The sequence below is a fragment of the Nelusetta ayraudi genome, unplaced genomic scaffold (assembly GCF_046127955.1).
Source record: "Nelusetta ayraudi isolate G7.1 ecotype Tasmania unplaced genomic scaffold, CSIRO-AGI_Nayr_v1 ptg000041l, whole genome shotgun sequence".
Classification (NCBI taxonomy): Eukaryota; Metazoa; Chordata; class Actinopteri; order Tetraodontiformes; family Monacanthidae; genus Nelusetta; species Nelusetta ayraudi.
This window is the reverse complement of record NW_027466091.1, coordinates 25,222-45,160: the sequence shown is the minus strand read 5'-3', so window position 1 is coordinate 45,160 and position 19,939 is coordinate 25,222. Positions and strand designations below refer to the sequence as shown.

Here is a 19,939-nt window from a genome sequence, read left to right as displayed (position 1 = left end):
ATTTCTTGGGTGTTGGCATTCTTATTAAAATTTTAGCATGGCTTCACAGGTGAAAAAGCTTCTAGGCAGGTCCCTCTCCCCCTGAGCTCCGTTTTATGACAACCCGTCAGTTTAAATCACAAGTGTGCATGACCACTGTTGACACTTGGAAGAAAACCCTTCCATTTTATTTGTCTTCCTGCTGAATCCAAAGCGGTGGACTGCGGCACAAATTGCAGGAGGAGGGCAGGGAGTGATTGTTAACTGAAAAAGCAGGCTGACAAACTCAATACCCCATTGTTTTGTATTGCTTAGGGTTAATGGTTTTATTTATTGATTTGATTTGTTTTTGTTGAGTGCCCGAAATTGTTGGCCACGGAGGGGATAAAAGTTAAACACTGATTGACAAACGCCTTTCTTGGCAGACAAAGCTGCAATGCTACATTGAATAATTTCTTGTGTTTCATGCAACTCCTTTTTATACCACTGACATTCGTTTTTAGTGGACTCTGTTCTCAGTGATTCTTTACAGTACAATTTTAACAGGTTTTACTGGATAAAATGCTCTGGGATGAATAATTAGAGCTATGGAAGAACCATTAAAAAATACAAGTCAGAATATAAATATCAGTATAGCACAGGTAAACTGCTCTGTTAAATAAGGGGAATACTACAGAGGTCATCGGTGGTAAATTTAGTATCAGTAAAATATCAACCAGACCAATCAGAACTGAGGCAACTGTAGGATAGGTTAAGAGTTTTTTTCAGTCCATCTTCCTCGGTCTTTGCGAATATTAATCAATGGAATGAATTTAACTTTAGAAGCCTTTCAAGCAAAATTGCTGAATTTTGCTGAAAATTGTTATTTGGGCGAAATACTTCGGGGAAATTTCAGGGAAGATGAAGTAATTTCACTTTGTTGATATGGGTGTTTTTCGTTTATTTTCAGGTGAAAAGGCAGCATTGCCTCTTTTAAAGCCACCAAAATCAGGCAGATAAAAAAAAAACACATCTCCAAAATGTTCTGTGCCAAATGATTAAGCCAACTAAACATCTTGCTCGCTTAGCGCCAATCTGAACATGCTCATCATTCACGGGTTTGTCTTGGAACAAGTCATCTCCATGAAATTGTTGCCTTAACAACATACGTTTGTCTACTGACTCGTGCTGAGAGCAGCCGGCATTTACTGCCGGGCTTCACTTTACTTCCTGACATGTTGGATCACATAGTTGTAAAAACAGCAACCCATAGGGTAATAAAAATTAACTCAGTTCAACTCTTCTTCACGTCGCCTTCCAGCAACAACGAGGAAAAGCGAATTAGAAATATTTCTCTCGTGTTAGTTGCTATGAATTTACTGAAAAACTGTTTTGCACTCGAAGGTTAAAAAAAAGAAAAGGGTTTTTGCTCAAAAGAATACCAGTTTCTTCATGTACAGTGAAAAATCCCACCATGCACGCAGCTGAACTTTGCGATAATAGAGTGAAAGCAAGCCTCACACTTGTTATTTACCTTGGTTGTGTGAAGAGCTCAGCTCTTACATGGAAATTGCCATTGTCTCCTTAAGATTCAAGGCACACACCAGAGAGTTAGTCTGACCTCTCCTTTCAATCTCATGCATGTCTTACATTTGTACAGTTTTAATAAAACATTTTTCTCATTCCGTCGTCACATAGCATGTCTTCAATTAAAAATGTATGTTTCCAACAGGGCTGTGAAGGATATAGGAACTTGTGAGGGGGGTGTGTGTGGGGGGGGGAGTGACTGGACTCTTGAGTGGCACATCTCAGTTGGTGAGAAAAAAAAATGAAAGATTAAGTGTGAGATAACTAGCTCAAGAGTTGATGAAGATGCAACAGCAGAGGACAGCGGTGTCATACCGGAAATTAATACATTAATTTTCATTTGTTAAAATGATCAGCAGGGAGAGGACCATGGTTCTACCCTTGCTTTGGGGATGGTTCAGTGACGCACTGATGTGTGAGAGATGTAATGAGTTGGAATATCGTGGTCCTAATGGGGGGGGGGGGGCTTTTTGCAGCAGGAAGAGAAAACACAGGAATCAACAAGAGGCAGGGCTGAGAGGCCACAGCCACCAAAAGTACAAAATAAAGCTTCCACACTGTACCTTGATTGCAAGATAAATCAGAGCCCACTTGCAGCGTTTTATATCCAGACTGTGCAGCTGCTCTAAGATAAAGCACTTGCGTTCTATAATAGGATCTGAGAGAGGGGGGCAAACAGCCGGGACGTGTCACCCATGAATTGAATCTTGGTCAACTGTGACACTAACATGGAGACGGATTAATGACTCCCATGCATCCTCCATGTCGACCACTGTGCATTAATCCTCCACAACCACCTTCACTGAGGTTCGCTACCAACACACCTCATGCAGCATTAATCACAATTTCCATGCCATTGATGGGCGCAATCCTGAGAAAACTGAGGCCAGGGACGCTGAGGTTTCTTTACCGGAAGGGTACGAGAATAAGTAAATATTCATCCTGCTTACCTGGCTGCCTTACAGTATGTGTGAGGGTAATTGTGTAGGCGCCCGCCCGCACAGCTGAAGACAGTCGCTGACCATGCGTGGCCCACTGGGACCTGCTGCATGAACTGATTTTGCCCTTTCTATTTTTTGGCAGGTTTTAAAGAGAGAGACATTTCCCTCAGAGCCCGAGGACGGCCTCCTTGCAAGATGCTGTCAGCTAGGCTAATTATAGCCTTCAGAACACGCAGTTTTACTCATAAATAAATGAGCAGATCGACAAGTAGTCCCTGACAAACCACTAAGGCAGTGTTGGGACTGGCAAGTTAAAGATTGACCATTTCTCAGGTCTTTCAGAAAAGTGAGTCTTGCTGTGTGTTAATACAAAAACAGTTGGAAAATACATATTGAAAAAAAATATGTAAGAGACAGAACGATAACAAGTCCCTTGTGCAACAACATCAAACAATTATTCTCTCGTTATCGCTTTATTTAAAAGTCATCATTATTACTTCACTACAGAGAAGGTTAATGGGGAGTGAACACATTGGTATCATAGTTCTTCATTCAGTTAGGTCATGCCCACTACTGATGTTTTAAACTACTCATGCATGCTACCATCACTGTCTTGCAATGATCTCTCTCTCTCTCTCTCTCATTAGAACTAATGTAATTTCCCAGCTTCCCTCTTAAAACACCTCAGCCACTTCTCCCGCATTGAGGTGCTGCCAGTGTGACACATGTCGACTGGCTGTACTGCCAGACAATCAGGGCTGGTTCGAAATCCTCCTCTTAGTGGCCAAATTGACGCACAAGACACCAGTTTCCCTACTTCAGTTAGCGGCTCACCTCAGGAACCATCACCTCAAGGCCAAGGAAGCCTGACCGAGTTTCCTGGATGCTCCACTGCCAGAATCTAATTGGTGATTGAAATGTGCGCGGGAAAAAGACGAAGCCGCATTTGGCCGGTCTCTATTCCCTCATTACATTCACAGGGCCACAGTCACATCTGCGTAACCATGGTGACACTGATAAGGTGACTCATGACTATTCATCAGCGGTGCTGCCTGATTGGACAGCCCCCAAAAGCCTCGCAAAACGTATTCATCAGCGCAGCTTGTGTCCCTGCTCTACCTCAGTAAAGGCTTCAAGTTGATGCTGAGGCTGTAAAGTACTCCATTTTTCCTCTTCCGGTTCCCATTTCTCCTCCTTTCCCTTAACGTCTTTCTCCCCTCGAAGTTCCACTCACTTGTCTTTGAGATACTTCGATCACACGGGTAAATCTGACAATTTACAGCTCATTGTGCTTTGAAGAATACAGCGCAAGCATTTTTTTTTTTTTTAAATCAAGATTTAAACTTTACCTTGACCATGTCATTATTTGAAACATCAGTTCTTGAGATGCAAATTGATTCATTTATCAGTACTTGATTCACCATATCAATCGATTGATTGCTAAATGGAAGTTTCCTGAGAAGCTAAATTTATTTCTAATCAAGAAGAAACTAATAAATTTTGCTTATGCTATTCAGGAAGTTTACAAGATTTATTACAATGTTTGGGATACAGTCTTCATCTTTTGTTAAAAGACTTTCGGAAAAAATAGAGAATGGAATATATACAACATGGTAAATAAGATGGATATTCTCTTATCAGCATATAGCAGCAGCATAAAATATTCAACACTTCTAAATAGAGTAAAACACGTAGGCTACTTTAATATTAAATATGAAAATAAATTGGTGTACTTGTTCTTGAAGTTTCGACTAAACTTGCAAAAAGGCTTAACACCGCACCGAATTACACTTTTCTGAAAGGCAAGAAAATAAGTATCCTGGGCAATAATAATGTCTGAAGAAAAAAAAATTGAAAACGTGAGAACAACTCAACATAAGGTTGTATTTGATTCCCCCTCCCCCATCCCATATGAAAGTCTAGATCTCCAGATTTCCTCTCCGGTCATCTCATTCGAGAGATCCACACTGTGGCCCGACCTTTAAACCTTAACCCAGGGTCAATACATGTCTGAATAATTGAACATTGTATCCATGCATTTATGGATAAGCCTACTGTCTACTGCTGCTGCTTAATCAAGGCTCTATCTCCGCATGAACACAGCAGTTTGACCTCTGGTTGTTTGTCAGGATTTCCAGGAACCTGCCTGTTCAATCCAGATGGATAGAGGAGCAGCCAGTGGCAGATCGCACTCTCACAGATCCTGCATCCACATGTGACAGCCTACATAGGGGAAAGCACTTCGGATACTGTTCCCACTGTGGCTAAGGGTGGGCAATGAAAGGCTTTGCAATGAGATTATTTTGCGTTCATGGTATTCCATGGTTTGGTTTATTATTATGATAAAATTTTAATTTTTGCACATCAGACGGGACTCATTTTATATGAAATGGATTTCAGCAACCATCCTAAAAATAGACTTTATCATATAAAAAAAAAACATATTTTAATCTACTGTTATTTTTTTTTTTAACCATTAAAGATCTGAGGAGCCAATCTCAAGCAAATTCACAAGTCTTTTTTGAAATGAAATAACATAATTTGCTACATTTCTCAGATTTGAGGATTAACTTCTCATCCGAACTATTATACAGAAAGCTGGCGCAATCTGGTGAAACCCTAGACATTCCTGTCCATTATGAGAGGAGTTGAAGTGATGAAAGCGAGTCAGGGAAGGAATGGAAGCTGCCATTTACTTACAATGTTGCTAAGCGAAGACCTTCTATGCTTTTGCATGGTGCAAGCCAGCTGTAAAGAGAACAAACAAACTTGAAACACTTAAAAGACATTTACTGGGGGGGGGGGGGGGGGTGCTCTATTTTAGAGAGTCCGATGTGTTATTTTTAAACAAGTCATCCGACAGCCATTTAAGGACATGAAAGCACTGATCCCTGGGACAAACTGTGCGCGTGTGTGGGCGCCTGTGTGTTCAAGGGGTAAAACACGCGTGCTTGTGTATTGGTGAGAAAGGACACACGCCGACAACCCCTGGCCTATTAGAATGCATTAGAGTGTAAAATGTAAAGGTCAATGGATTATCATCCAGAGTTACACAGGCCTGTTCTGTTTGCCTGGCCTAATAACCCCGAGACAACACCTGCTTCTCTTTGTCCATTTGTCCCCCTCTATCCACACACATACACACACACAAAACCAATTTTGCCCCGAACTACAAGTCCTCAACTGTTCTCACACCGTGAAGGGTTGTTGTGACATGTGTTCGTGAAATCCCTGCGGGACTTCGAGGTAGAGAAGATAATCAAAACGGGATATAGTTTGATTGAAGCCCAACTGTGGATCTATGTTTTTACATTCCTGTCCCCATCTTAGCCGCTACTGCTCTCTACGCAGCTTCGGGAGGGGGTCTTATTGAGAACAACTCACAGCTCCCGCTGAATAATTGCATTTATGTATTCCCAGTAGAGCACGTATTATTATTATTATTATTATTATTATTATTATTATCATCCGCCAGTTTCATGGAAAATGTATGGTGACCTCTATATTATTATCTTACCGACGTGTTACCATGCCGTTAGAATGAATCGACTACAAGACTACAAGTGTCTTTTCAACTTTGCGCACACGTCGCCACTTAGTTATCTCGGGGCGCCGTCGATTTAAGTTCCGCAAAACTCGCTGACCTCAGGGCGGCAAAAAAAAAAATGGACTTACCGATACTCTGATGATCAACGTAGGACAATATAGATCCCTCTCACAGAGGACTTCACCAGTGTTGACAACTTCTACTACTACAGGTGTCGCAAATTAGCTAATTAAGTCAGGTGTTACAAAACTATAAATCCCCAGCCCTCACGAAAAACGAGTTCCGCCGCTAATTGGCTGTTGCCAAGCGAAAAACAATATATTGTGTATATTCGAACTTTTAAACCCACCCCCTTATCAACTACACTGAACTGTACTTTCAATGTGACCTCAGTCTAACAGTTCGAAAATTATCCTCCACTCGGTCCTTTGGTTCAGTCACTTCTCAAGCTAAGTGGATGTGGAGTGACAGTTTGACCAGGTAATTACCACAGACAGAAGGGGGGAGAGGATGAGGAGCCCTTATTGACTGCACTGAGGATGACTGGAGAAAAAAGCCCCATGGCTTGGAAATGAAAGGAAAGTAAAGGGAAGAAAGGGTTCAATGAGAAAGAGAGGGATGTGAGGGATTGATTACACAGATGCAAGACAGACACGTATAGGAAGTCTCCTTGTTGGTAGTTAAACTAAATGGTTTGAGGTTTTTGTTTTGTTTTTTTAATTATTCACAACAAGGGGGAGGTCAGTACAGCAACCTTCAAGGTAAATAATTTATCAAAAGCAAATCAATATCAACCCAAAACAAAAAAAGAGTTCAGTCAGACCTCAGAAGTGAGGTGTCAGTGTTCTGTGCTGCCCAAGGAAATTATCAGTAACTAAAGCCAGGCCAAACATGTGCCGAATGTAAATCAAACCAGAAACCGAACGCACGCTTCTGGGAGGAAGGCAGACAGGGAAATTTAAAAAATAAATAAATAAATAACAGCTCACTTAGAAAGGCTCCCAGCAGGTGAGGCCGCTTCCTCCATGAGAGCGGCAGCCAAGTAGAGACTCTGGGAAGAAGAAAAAAAAAAGAAGTAGCAGGAATAACTCACGGCCGGGGTCATCGCACGTTGAGCAGGCAACATCGGTAGCATGTTTGCAGTAGATTATGTAAGAGAAGAAGAAAATGGATAACATCCAACTCCTCTCTGTTGGTGCTCAGTTGAAATAAAGTGGCCTGGAGATCATACGTGTTCAGGTTGATAGGTTCAAAATACTTAATGACACACCAAAGATCAGAGGATAATAATGAACACAAAGCAAAGTACAGAACCCTGAATCTCTTGTGCAGTCACATCTATAGTCAACCAGCCACAGGCTCATTTGTTTCAGCGCAGCCGACACAAATCCCCTTAAGAGCCACTAGAGCAGAATACTTCTTCAGTTTCAACTTGGGCATTTCCACAGCATCTCACACAATCCGTCTGCAGCCATTATGTGTTATAATAATCCATATAACCATGTCGTCTAGCAAAGCCGCGCTGGCTCTGTTGCACTTGACACATCCTACACAGTTGCACTTAAATTATGCTGCAAACACCCAATCAATTATTTTGAATTTGTCTAGACAGCAGCGGAGGAACAATAAACTGGTATTTCTGTCGATCGAGCGCTCATCATTGGCTTTAAAGTGTCGACGAGAGCTGGCAGCGCTGAGAAAACTCTCAGTAATAATCAGAGTTTGACAAACTTTCCAGAAACATGGTGGCGGAGTTGACATTTAGCGCTTCCTATTGGCTTTGCAGCTATTCCACTGCTTTGCTTTGTTTTGTTTTTCATTAAGCTGCAGCTGCTTAAAGCACATTTTTCATCTTTTTCCAGGGACGTAGCTGTTTACACAATCTAAAAAAAATTTGACTGCAGTGCAAATTGTTCACAGTCCTGATTTGATTTGTAGCACCAAAGAACATGAAGACTTACGTCCGCATGAAGAAGTGAACAAGGACATGGAGGCCCCAGACGTCTTTATTTTTACAATTTTATTTTCAAATTATTGTGCTGAGGAAATAGGTACCTGTCGCATCTAAAAATGGGTAAGCTGTATACCGTACCTGCGGAGACGAGCGTCAGCTCCAGAAGCAGCAAAATTGTGTGTATGTGTGCGTACACAAATGATTTAGGCGAAACATATTTCATTCAAATTTTTAGATTGAATGGCTGGGGGAAAAAAACCCTTGTCTGTACACATTCATGATAAACGTCAGTCTGGTGGACATAATAGTTGCCTTGTATTCTGATACACACTCACGTACACAGACTGAGGGCCCCCTTTCAAAAAATCTGAGATCTGCAAATCTTATTTAATGATATTCCATGTGATTTTTACTGCTCTTCACAAATAAAGGGTGAAAACACACACACACACACACACACACACACACACACACACAGACGTTTAATCTCTTGTTGCCTCTTCGGGGGCCTGGAGCCCGTTTGTGATGAGTCGCAATAATAATGTCGGTTTCAGCCTTGAAAGCACAAGGCTAATTTGGCAAAACAAACAGAGTCAGCAGAAGACAGGGCAGAAATACAAAGTGGGTACAGGGAGACAGGAACGGTGTTCGCATTTTCCAAGCCAGCTGGATTTTAAAGAATGATCTGCACATTTTTCTCTATTAAAACTGGCCTGAACTGACGAGACACAGCCCTCCTCTGATTTATTCCTCACCAGCAGCATCTGTGCACTGAAATAAATACGTTATGTCTTCCTGTTTTGCAGTCAGGGATGTCCCATTAGTTTGTGTACCTCCAGTGTGTGTGCGTGTGTGTGTGAAGGATCGGTGACAGTGCATGCGCTGACAGCGCGGCGCCCACAGGGGGTTGATTTCTGTCTGTGCTCCAGCATCAGTCGCTGGAGATGCGCTCAGACTTGCAGAACCTCCAGCAGAGCTGAGAAGGCCGGGTAGAGTTTGCACGTAGCACCAGCGGACGGCTGTTTCCCCTCTGCCTCTCTCTCTCTCTCTCTCTCTTTCTCCCTCTCTCTCTCTCTCACTAACTCTCTCTCTTTCTTGCGCCCTGGCCACTTTGAATCAGCTCCGTTCCCGTCGCTCATCAGAGCGGTGACCGTTCATCATGTGCGATCGCATTAAAAAGCCAGCGAGCGAAAGCCGGGGCTGAGCTGTGGTTTCTCCCCTCCCTCCACAGCGGAAGGTCACGATGGCATAATGTGCTCTGAATTTCAACGGCCCTGCGTGAACCTTCCATTTTCTCTCGTCGAGCTCCCGCAGCTGTTGATTGAATTATCGCTCAAAAGTATCTCGGCCTTTCATTGAAGCCATTCAGTTATATCAGATGAGCAGCGGGGGCGGCTCCAGTGCAACGGACAGCCGCTGCCAGTCTTTTTGCAGATGATTCTGCAAGGGCCGATATCAATTAAGCCTGTTTTCTGTTTAATTTGCTCCCTATTGTTAATCAGCCCAGATAAAAGGAAGCGCTAAATAAGCTAAACAAATCAGTCGGTGCAATTAGAAAGGACCTTTTTTTTTTTTTCTTTTTTTTTTTTAATCAAAATCAAGTTTGATTTATTATATAGTTACATCACGGTGTTTTCAAGCAGCGATGCTCCTTTGATGCTCCCTAAGAGCTCCCCAGTGTGCCAGCCAATCAGCCTCGTTTCTCACCCACTGTCTGAAGTGGATTTTCTCACGTCACAAAGTCACTCAACTTATCCGTACACAACAAATTATCGACTAATTGGCTAAGCGGAGGCTTTTGAAGTAGGACCAAGTCTTCTGGAGCGGAAACAGATAGCAGACAGACAGACTGGCTGACTGAGTGCAAGCAAGGCAGTGGCTCCTCCAAGTGGTTCCTCATCATCATGGAATTAATATGGGAGGAAACACTTGATTGGCTTGATTCACCAAAGGACTGAGTGGCTGTGAGGACCCTAAAACACCAGCAAACCAGAGGTGATCAATCCGTCTAATTAACGACTCCCCTCACATTTACCAGACATTGAGATCCTTCACATGTATACGTGCGTTGTCTGATTGCCTCGTTCTAGCATAATAAATTTGTGTTATTGTGTTATTTCTTATTATGGGTCTATTTTTTGTCATCTTCCCCTTCAAACATAACAACCCACTACACCACATGATGATTGACAAAAGCCATCGCAAAACAATAAAGATGTTGTTTTAGCGGTTTGCGTGTTTAGCTCATCTGTTTGAAGCAGGGGATGTTCACTGTCAGAGAACTTTATGTATTTCTGGCTCTTTGCCATTCTTTTGCCAGCTAGAAAGGACAACGGCAATGTGACAAACAAGGGCGAAAAACACGTCTGCTAAGCTCGATGCCAGCGTTTGTGGCGTCGTCGTTTCTAGCCTTATAAATATATATATATATATAAATATATATTATCATAATTAGAGAGTGAGGTGGCGAGCAGTGTGTGACACGCTGTAACACTAAAAGCAGCCATAGTCTATGAGTCATGCTCTCTGCGTTTCAATTTCTAATTTGGAGCAATGCTGTTAAAGACCACAGGCAGCTGAATGAAAGCAGAATTCACAAACTTGTGAAATCAATAAGAGCCAGGAGGTGGGAGTTTTCTGTGTTATTTTGTCGCAATTACCCAAATCAATGTGTGTTTACTGCATTCTTGAACAGGCAAAAAGGTCAGCATGGGAATAATTGAAGCCATAGCTGGGGGAAAGGGGAACAAAGCAACTGTCGTATTGATATTTGACAACTTCTGCAGGTGATCTTTATTATCCATTTTTCATGTTCCCTCAGAACACTCTGTATTTGAGCGGAACTGAAATAAAATACAGAAGGATTAATGGATTCTACACTGCCAATTCTCGACACCTTGGGTGGATATCGTGATATAGATGCTCATAATTGATCTGAAATGCACATTCACTGTTGATTCAATGAGGTGAAAGGCAATAAGCCCTTGCTGACAGAAGACATATAGCTCCAGGTGTAATCTAACCAGTGTTGTTTGCCCTGTGCCCACTGAGCGCACACAGCAAGTGTTTCACAGATGGGAAGCAAATCTTGGATGGTGTTTAGCGAGCTCTCTGTCACTCAAGGAGACGAACCTGATTTGTAACTGGGTGTCAGGTCCAAAGTCAAAGGTCTTACAATATGTCAGTCAGTCCAAAGAAATGATGCCTCCCGAAGGCTGACTGGAGCAGTGCTTTGGAGAGAAAACCCCTTACTGATGAGCTGATCAGCTGATTACCTGAGGGAGAGCACCCGCCTGCAGCTCAGAGTGGCTACAGCAGGCGACAGAGGAGAACACTGCTCAGCTTGGGTTTGTGAAGCTACTGGTTCACAAGCCTGATATTCCTTCTATAACAAAATAAAAATTGGAGAGAGGAAAAGAGTTGTCCCCATGCATATTTAGAAGCTGAACAAAGAAAGTAAACCCAAGATAACTTCACACTGTGCAACTTAAGCTGCGCGTCAAGCCCCCATAGCTTGCAACTGTGCACAGTGTATTAAAATCTTGCCAAAGCCAATTGAGAGGGATGCAAGACCATGTTGCCCACAGAGGAAAACCCCTTCTTTTCATGACCTCTGATCAAGATTGCCGCTATGGCAGAGTCCATGCTACCTCTCGCAGCAGCTGCTATTTGTAGCCGCTACTATTAGCTCTTCTTCTGTATTGCTTCGGATCCGCATGGAGCATTCACTGCTCAAAGTCACTCGTTATGGAATCGCCTGAAGTTTCCTGGCCGATTAGAAATGCAGTTTAGCGGAGGTTGGCTAAGTGTTCAATTCACTGTTTAGAAAAGGCGCTCCAACTGATGGGCCGCTGGTTTCTTCTGCGTGCGTGTTTGTCTCACCTTGTCTTGTCCTTTAAAGGAGGTCTACCATTAACTGGCACAGCCATCCTTTCAGTCCACACATCACATAAATCAACCACAGTCTGCTTGACACCTCCTGTGATGGCATCTCACACACACTCCTGACAACACTCACGCTCACGTCGACACCAGTGGCCTTGAAACCCAGCCAGGCAACGACAGACGGGCGCCGTCACGCAATCCATTTCTGGAAAGCCCACATTCCATATACTATTAGACTGTACAAACTGAGCTGGACAGTTAGCAACCGACACCTCTGACAACGATCTCAACTGCTCTTTAAACTGGGCAAATTGAAAGCAGCAGTTACTGAGTCATATCCGGTGAATCACCTCAATTTACTTTCCATTTATTCCCGACATACTTTATTGACGCTGATGATTCCCATTGTAGCAGCCCGAAACAATTTCACAGCAGTTGGACCAGAGCTGAAAATACAATGACATTAACTTGAAATGCAAATTAGCTCTCGCACCTCAAGCACCTCGAAAATAATTGTCTTATATTACACTTATTTTCAAGCAGACCCAAGTGTGAACTACGCATCTTTTATTATTGCTTTGTTTTTCGTGCATGTGTGTGTGTGTGTGTGTGTGTGTGTGTGTGTGTGTGTGTGTGCGTGTTTGCTTTTGTTGATGTGAAATTAGGGTCACAAGAATGGAACTCTGGAACAAAAGAAAGAAAGACAATAAATAAAACACACCTATTAAAACCGTCTGTGCCAAAGATTTGTCGCACAATTTTACGGCGCTTAAATAACTTAAATATGTTTTGTGTTTTCACACTTGGAACAATATCACCTCCGTAATGTCTGTAATTTTCTAATTTGTGTTTTTGAAAAACTTCAATCAAAAAAAGGGACTGTTTTGTTGTGAGGGACACTCAATATGCAACACCAGGCCCTTATTCTAATGTATTTAGTTGAACATCATCTGCTGAGCACTTCAGCAAAAGGATACGATATCCTGTTTATAAACTGTGGCTAAAATACAAACTGCATTATTGAACTAAATCTTCTATGTTACCATCCAGAAAAGTCATCATCTGTGGTGTCTTTGACTGTTATCATTCCACACCAAGTAAATGTATGGATAACTTTAATTAAACCTCCATCTGGCTGCGGGACAGCTGAGGTCAGCAAAACTGCTTTATCAAATAACCTGTGTGTTCTCTCGACACGCTGGTAAACGAAAGCAAGCAGCTTTATATTCCCCCAGAGAACCCGTGGAATACACAACGCTATAAATGTGCTCTACTTACATTGAATATTCAAAGCTACAACTGTGAGATTCGTAGCCAAAGTTCATTTTCAGTGGGAGTAAGTTTTCCTAATCAATTAAAATTCAGCCCTTATTAAGAAAAAAAAACAAAAAAACAAAAAAACGACAGCTGCCATTTCACATCCATGCAAATTTGTTTAGGAGTTGCAAACGAAAACAATTTCACTGAGAGATCTTGTAGTTGAGCACGGCACATGAAACCAGCTCTCTGCATGTCCTCAGTGGCCTCTGGTGTAGAGGCCACTGAGCCTCCAGTGTGCATAACCATCATGCGAAGTGACAAATTAGTGAGGGGATGTCACTCTCGGTACGTCTTCTCTGTTGTTTTGTTTTCCTGTAAAAGGCTAGCATCTGCATAGCAGGCTATGTGATCATCACGGCATCGGCATCAAGTGTCCATTAATGTCATTTCTCCATTACATGTTGCTAACATGTTGTGTGCCCACTGACAGGAATGGGCGCAGAGCTTCAGAGGAGACAATACTGTCATGCATTCACATGAAAGAACATACAGAGAGAAATGTGATAGCTGGGGTGAGGCCGTCAAGCTAGGTTTTGCATACAGCTTAGTATGTAATGTATGTAGAGTATGGGTATGCAGATTTGAGCTATATTGTTGATAATGGTGCCACTCACTGCAGCAGTGGCCAATCTGCTACAAGCAGAAATCACAGCTTTTTGGCAAATGATATTTGCTGTCTCCCACTTTTTTTTTTTTTTTTTTTAAATTCCAATCCATTTAATTGTCATTTCAATGTCACTGCACAAGCACCCCAAAAAAGAGGAATGTTTCGTCCTCATTAATACATTTGGCCATGAACTGCCGTCCATCCATTTGCTCACATCTGGAATGTGCATGGAACGATGATAAGTAATGATTTATGAGTACGGCCGTGCTTTTGGAACATCTCGTGCTGTATAACTATAAAGCGCTCCGCTTCAATTCGGCCTGCAGTGGCAGCACAAAGAGGAAGGAGAGGCGCTGTGAGAAACCCGCACCGCATCGCAATCTGTGGCACAATCAGTCGCAGCCGCACCGGAATGCTGATTTGTTCTGGGAAAACTGCGGCGATATTTAATTTACTGCAAAGGTACCCATGGCTCCATCCAAAGAACACACCTGAATGAAGGCTGCTGCTCTCTTGGCAACCAGCAGATGTCCCCGGAGAGCCGTCGCTGAACTCTCAGCTCTTTTTTTTTTTTTTTAAGTTTCGCAACACAAACACGCGGAGGCATGGGAATGAATGAGAAAGATGTATTTTTTTTTTATTTTTTTTTTTTTACTAGTTTATAAAAATCTGATTACCAAAACAAGGCAGATAAATCCCATCTGCAATATACATGCGGACAACAAGTGCCTGTTTCTAAAAAACTGCTCTGCTTCAATAAAACGTGTTTATGGATCTAAGGAGGGTTCGTTTTTTTATCCTTCTCGCGCACAGAAAAGGCAATGTCTTCACTACCCCCTTCTCCCCCGATACACACTGGACACACAGTGGAACCTACACTAAAGCCTAACGACATCACTGACCCAGGGCACGAGTGGGCCCTGCAGAGCCGAGGATGAGTCACTGTGTAGCCCAGCAGAAAAAAAAAGCAGACGTGCAGTTCTGAGCAAAATAAATAAATAAATAAATAAATAAATAAATAAAATCTTCGGCTGCGTCTCCCCCATCAAATGTGATTCAGTATGGACACTGATGACCGAAGGAAGACAGCCGTGTCTGTTAAAGTCAACGCTGCAAAGCCAATACTCCTTGGTTCCAGTGAACCAGGGGCATTGAGTGATTGGAAAGGCAGTGGCACAACTTTTGTCTTTTCCATGTTGTGCACAGGTTGGGGGAATTCTGTACGGATGCAAGAAGCAACCTTTCGCTCTACCTGGGAGCCAAATAACGAAATAGAAGACGTCATGTCTTCATTTACGGGGTATTTATGATGCAAACTGTGCAGGGAATCAAATGAGTAAAACGGGAATTTATGTTAATCGGCAATTCTTGTAATTCTGAAGAGACAAAGCAGGAAGTTGTAGCAAGAAATATTTACTCATCATGTAATTGGATTAAAACTCCTGTTCAAACCAAGGCTTACACAATAAACTAACCACATAAGTTGATACATCCAGAAAACAGAAAAACAACAACGCAGAAACCCTCGTTTTTACTGTTGCTGCTTTTGTTGTTTCTTGAGTGGATGATGACAAAAAAACAACTTAAAAAAAACAACCTGTTTTCAAACACTATGTCATTATGTCCACAAGAAAGCTGACGGTGGTTTTAGTTTGATTTAACCTGGCTTCATCTCGATGCCTCTTGTTTTTCTTTTACTTTTTCTTTTTAAATGAGGTTTGGCTAGCTCAGGTCAGGTCATGCTATGCATGCCATCTTTACCTCATATAAAAAGGACACAGGCATATAAGCGTCGTTTCTATTTGACACCGTGTGAAGCCATTCCACAGATTAGCTTGTGCAATTTGAAATTTCAAAAATCACGTCCTCGTGGCTGAAAACCAGGCTGAGGTTTCCTGACTTCCTCGGTTTTCAGGAATGATGCCATAAAGTAGTGAGTGTGGGTTTGGTTGTTTTTTTTTTTTGTTGTTTTTTGTGTTCAATGTAGGAGCGCCCTCCTCTGGCCAGGCTGAGTAAAGCTCACACTCGGACGAAGTGAGGAAGCTGAGGCAAACTAATAAAAGGCCGTCTGTTCCAAGACCACGCGCAAGTTCTAATTTGTATCCATATCCCATATATCCCCCCCCCCCCCCGCCCCCCAGATTGAATTACCAGAGCCAGACAGTTGATTTAATATCCGAAATCTGATTTTTATGAATATTTGTCTCATGGCAGGAAAAGCAAACTCACATAGCCAAATATTTATGAGCCCCTGATGACAGTATTTAACAGTCTGAGGCAAAAACAAACCACAGGGAAGAACAAAAAAAATCTGGCTACGGCCTACACAGAACTTATCACTCGTCGTTTTATAAATCATACAAGCAAAGGTTTTCCAGCAGACATGGCTATACCTGTACATAGCTGTCTGATTTGCCCCACTGAGAAAACATTCATCATCAACGAGGGCTTTGCAATATATTTCGTTCCTACTTGGCAGAGTCATGCCAAACACTTCACACTCGATTAGAGACGCATTTTTTCCAAGCAGGCGGTAAGTGACTTGAATGGAAAATCCCTCAGTCAACAATGCTCTCAGTTTGCAACACTGCACGCATTTCATACGTGCAGTCCGAGAAAGAGAGTATAGCATATGCTGCATATCAATTATATTCAGGACCTGCCAGTGTTCCAAACCCCTCTTTAATGCCACAAACCAACAAATTATATTGAACAACTAGATAGTCAACGCAAGTGTGGTATGGGAGAATTAACTGAGAAGAGGGGAGACGGAAAGATGATAGTTGCAATCAGCCAGGAACTTATTTATCACATATTATATAATGGGGGTGACACGGTGGTTAGCGCTGCCACCTCACAGCAAGAAGGTCGTGGGTTCTATTCTGGGGCCCGGGCCTGGGACCTTTCTGTGTGGAGTTTGCATGTTCTCCCCGTGTCTGCGTGGGTTCTCTCCGGGTTCTCCAGCTTCCTCCCACACTCCAAAAACATGCATGTGAGGTCAATTGAATATTCTAAATTGTCTGTAGGTGTGCATGTGAGTGTGAATGTTTGTCTGTGTCTATGTGGCCCTGCGATGAACTGGCGACTTGTCCTGGGTGCCACCCTGCCTTCGCCCTAAGACAGCTGGGAGAGGCTCCAGCAGACCCCCGTCACCCTGAATAAGGAATAAGCGGGGATAGAAGGTGGATGGAGGGATGGATTATATAATGGATTCGAGTTCTTTTTATTCATGCAAGATCAAATCCAGCATTCATGCAGGAATTAATCAATCAATCCTTCGCTTTGACAGCCTTTCTTGCTGAAGGTCAACGTTCACCATTCGGACCCAGCAGAGAGAGAGATTCAGACAGTAAGACCAAATTCATCCCTGCGTGGTTTTCTCCTGCGTTCTTTCGGACATCTGCACAGTTCGTTGTGTGCCGCTGAGGAATTGAGTGGCGTCTACCCATTGAGGGCGCGCAAATTTACGACTCAACATTCGTCACTTGGTTTAGGAGAGAGTTGGCAAACATCTGGACACGGAATACATCTTCTAGCCAGGGAAAAGAAACGTTCAATATGCACCAACCGCTTCAGTAGTTAAAAACAGGTGTCAAAGGGATGAAAACACCTCGAAGGCATCGTCTTCTTTACGACCAGACCTAAACAATCAATCAGATCTAACAGCGCTGGGGAATGCATTGTTATTTAGATATAAACTGACGCGCCAGATGGAGCATTTCCCACGTCATCTGGATTTATTTCAAAGGTTCATCTGGAAAGATTGTAGAAAACAGTTGTTGTCGTCTTCTTTTTTAAAGGGGCAGCGTCGGCGTGGAGGGTGATTGGGCAAAACTTCTGCCCTTCACATTCACAGTGAACCAATCAGAGGATGTTTAATCAGGTGGCGACGGTCCTCCTGCTGGCCCGAGGCCCAATATGAGACGTCACTGTCCTGCAAGAACGTCTTTCTTCTCTCTCTCTCCCCCCCCCCCCCTCTCCCCTGAGAGAAGCCCTCAGCGCTGTTCTCTCTCCTCTTTCCCAGAAAGGTGAAAATGCCCCCCGGCCCTGATAAAACTGCTGCTTACCGCAGCATCGACGCTAATCTTCTTTGCAGCTGCAGTCGCTTTCCTGTATTTCTTCCCCTCACCTTCTTTCACCTTTTCAAGGACAGCAGGGGAGAAAGAAAAATTGCTTGCCGCTGATTTGATGCTCAACAGCGAGACCTGTAGTTAAAATGGCTTGGCAAGGGCGATGCGGGGAAATGATGATGACTTTCACTGATGTTGTGAATGCATTGCGAGGTCATTGAAAATGTTGGTAAAAGCCACCAAAAGTGCACCAAGGCAACAAAAAGGTCAACATTTGCATTGCTAAAATCCCTTTTGTCAAATGGCTTTGCCTTCAATTATCAGTGTTGCTTTGAGATGGGGGTGGGGGGGGGGGGGGGGGCAGTAGTAATGGGCCTTTACCAACAGGTGTTTGGTCAACAGACCCAAAGAAAAAAGGCAGGGAAACAGAGTGTTAAAGTATAGATTGGATGGCGACCGCAGCCTCTCTCTGGCCGCTCGGCTTAATACCAGGGCGAAATAATGCTCCCACTGTGCGGATCCCGTCCCCACAGACTCATCCATCCACGTGCACTTCCAAGTGCGCCCCTGACAGCGTGTATTTTGCATAGTAGAGGTCAGGCCTCCAACACAAGGCTCCCTGTGCTCTGCGCTGCAATAAAGGGGTCCTGCCAGACCGCTGGACGCAGGTAGATATTTTGAAGAGCGCCGCTGTTCCTCCTCTGTCTCGCCCCGGCAGCGACAGAGGAGCAGGAACAGAACAGACCGTCTTTTGTTTCCCTTCGGTGCGCAGCAATTAACCCTTTATTTCCTAATAAAACACGAGGGGAGCGTTTCACTCTGTCATTCTTTACCAGTGGAGATGCATCATCTGTCACATCAGCACCGACCAGCCAACTTCCTGATGGACACTACTGCAGCACCTGGTGCCTTAGTAAGGCAATGTAAGTAGTGTGTGTGTGTGTGTGTGTGTGTGTGTGTGTGTGTGTGTGTGTGTGTGTGTGTGTGTGTGCAATTGGGTTGTAACCAGTTGTCATTTCAGTGGCCATTTGAGTTATTGTCACCTTTCCATGGCCTCCAACCACTCTGCCCATCCTGACCTTTGACCCCTCCACACTACTCACTGGATATTTTTCCTTCACTGGGGGGCATTTTCTGCATTTTTCTGTACCAGCTCAGTGGTGTGAGACCGCTAGGTTGTGGGTTTGATCCCCGGCCGGCTCATACCAAAGTGGTCCCCGAATACTGCCAGCTTGGCACTCAGTATTCAGGGTTGGAATTCAGGGGTTAGATCAGCCAGTGATCCCTGCTGGGTCAAACACGGAGGACAAATTTCACATCCTTGGGACTTTAACTTTAACTGTGCGATCTGCTTCATTCCACGTGGAGCTGCGAAACCGACCAGAAAAACACGTGGACTCTTGACGCACTCCTCCATCCACACATCCAGCTGCACCCTGACCAAGCGCACACACACGCTGACAGACACACGGCATCACCAACCCCTGTCTGTTCCCATCGCTCACCTCTTCCTCCGCTCGGCCCCTATTGTCACCGGCAGGCAAGAAAGACGGGACGGAGTCTGCGATTCTACCCTCGGCCGTCAAAGAGTCACTTTGGTTTTCTGCGGCCGTCCCGAGGCTCATGGCGCACCTGGAAACAAAATAAGAACAAATAAGGTGTCATTTCCATCCCGTTCCCTTCCCAATTTTTTTACATGTGACTGCAGCACAATTTGGAGCAGGCCTATTTATAGCCGGCTACCGCCGCTGCCTCCCTGCAAGCCTGAAAGTCACACAGGGAGAGGTTTTTGGTCGGGGAGTCCTCCGGCTCCTCTGTCAGTGCACAGCATTGCGGTGACACGGCTACCAAATAAGGCTGCTCCCAGTCAAGTCACACAGTATCCATCCCTTCGATGCACTAACGCACCCGGGCAGCATCCGTCACGGACACGCATTCACAAGTAAACACTGCCAACCGTCCAGCGCACGTGCATTGGACTGCAGGATCCTTCGTCTAGCGATGCAAACGTACAACGCATACAGATAAACTTTTCACATGTGAATAAGTTCTCATCACGCTCACACCAGA

At 43.7% G+C, this 19,939-nt stretch overlaps 1 protein-coding gene across 1 annotated transcript in view; it reads right to left on the bottom strand.

Moving 5' to 3' along the window:
- Nucleotides 1-19,501, bottom strand: part of pde4d (phosphodiesterase 4D, cAMP-specific) — a 127,728-nt gene extending 108,227 nt beyond the window's left edge. The window contains exon 1 of the mRNA XM_076033157.1: nt 19,375-19,501. Within this exon, the coding sequence (XP_075889272.1) occupies nt 19,375-19,494 (120 nt within the window). The 5' untranslated portion in view covers nt 19,495-19,501. The remainder of the gene's footprint in view (nt 1-19,374) is intronic.
- Nucleotides 19,502-19,939: the final 438 nt, after the last annotated feature.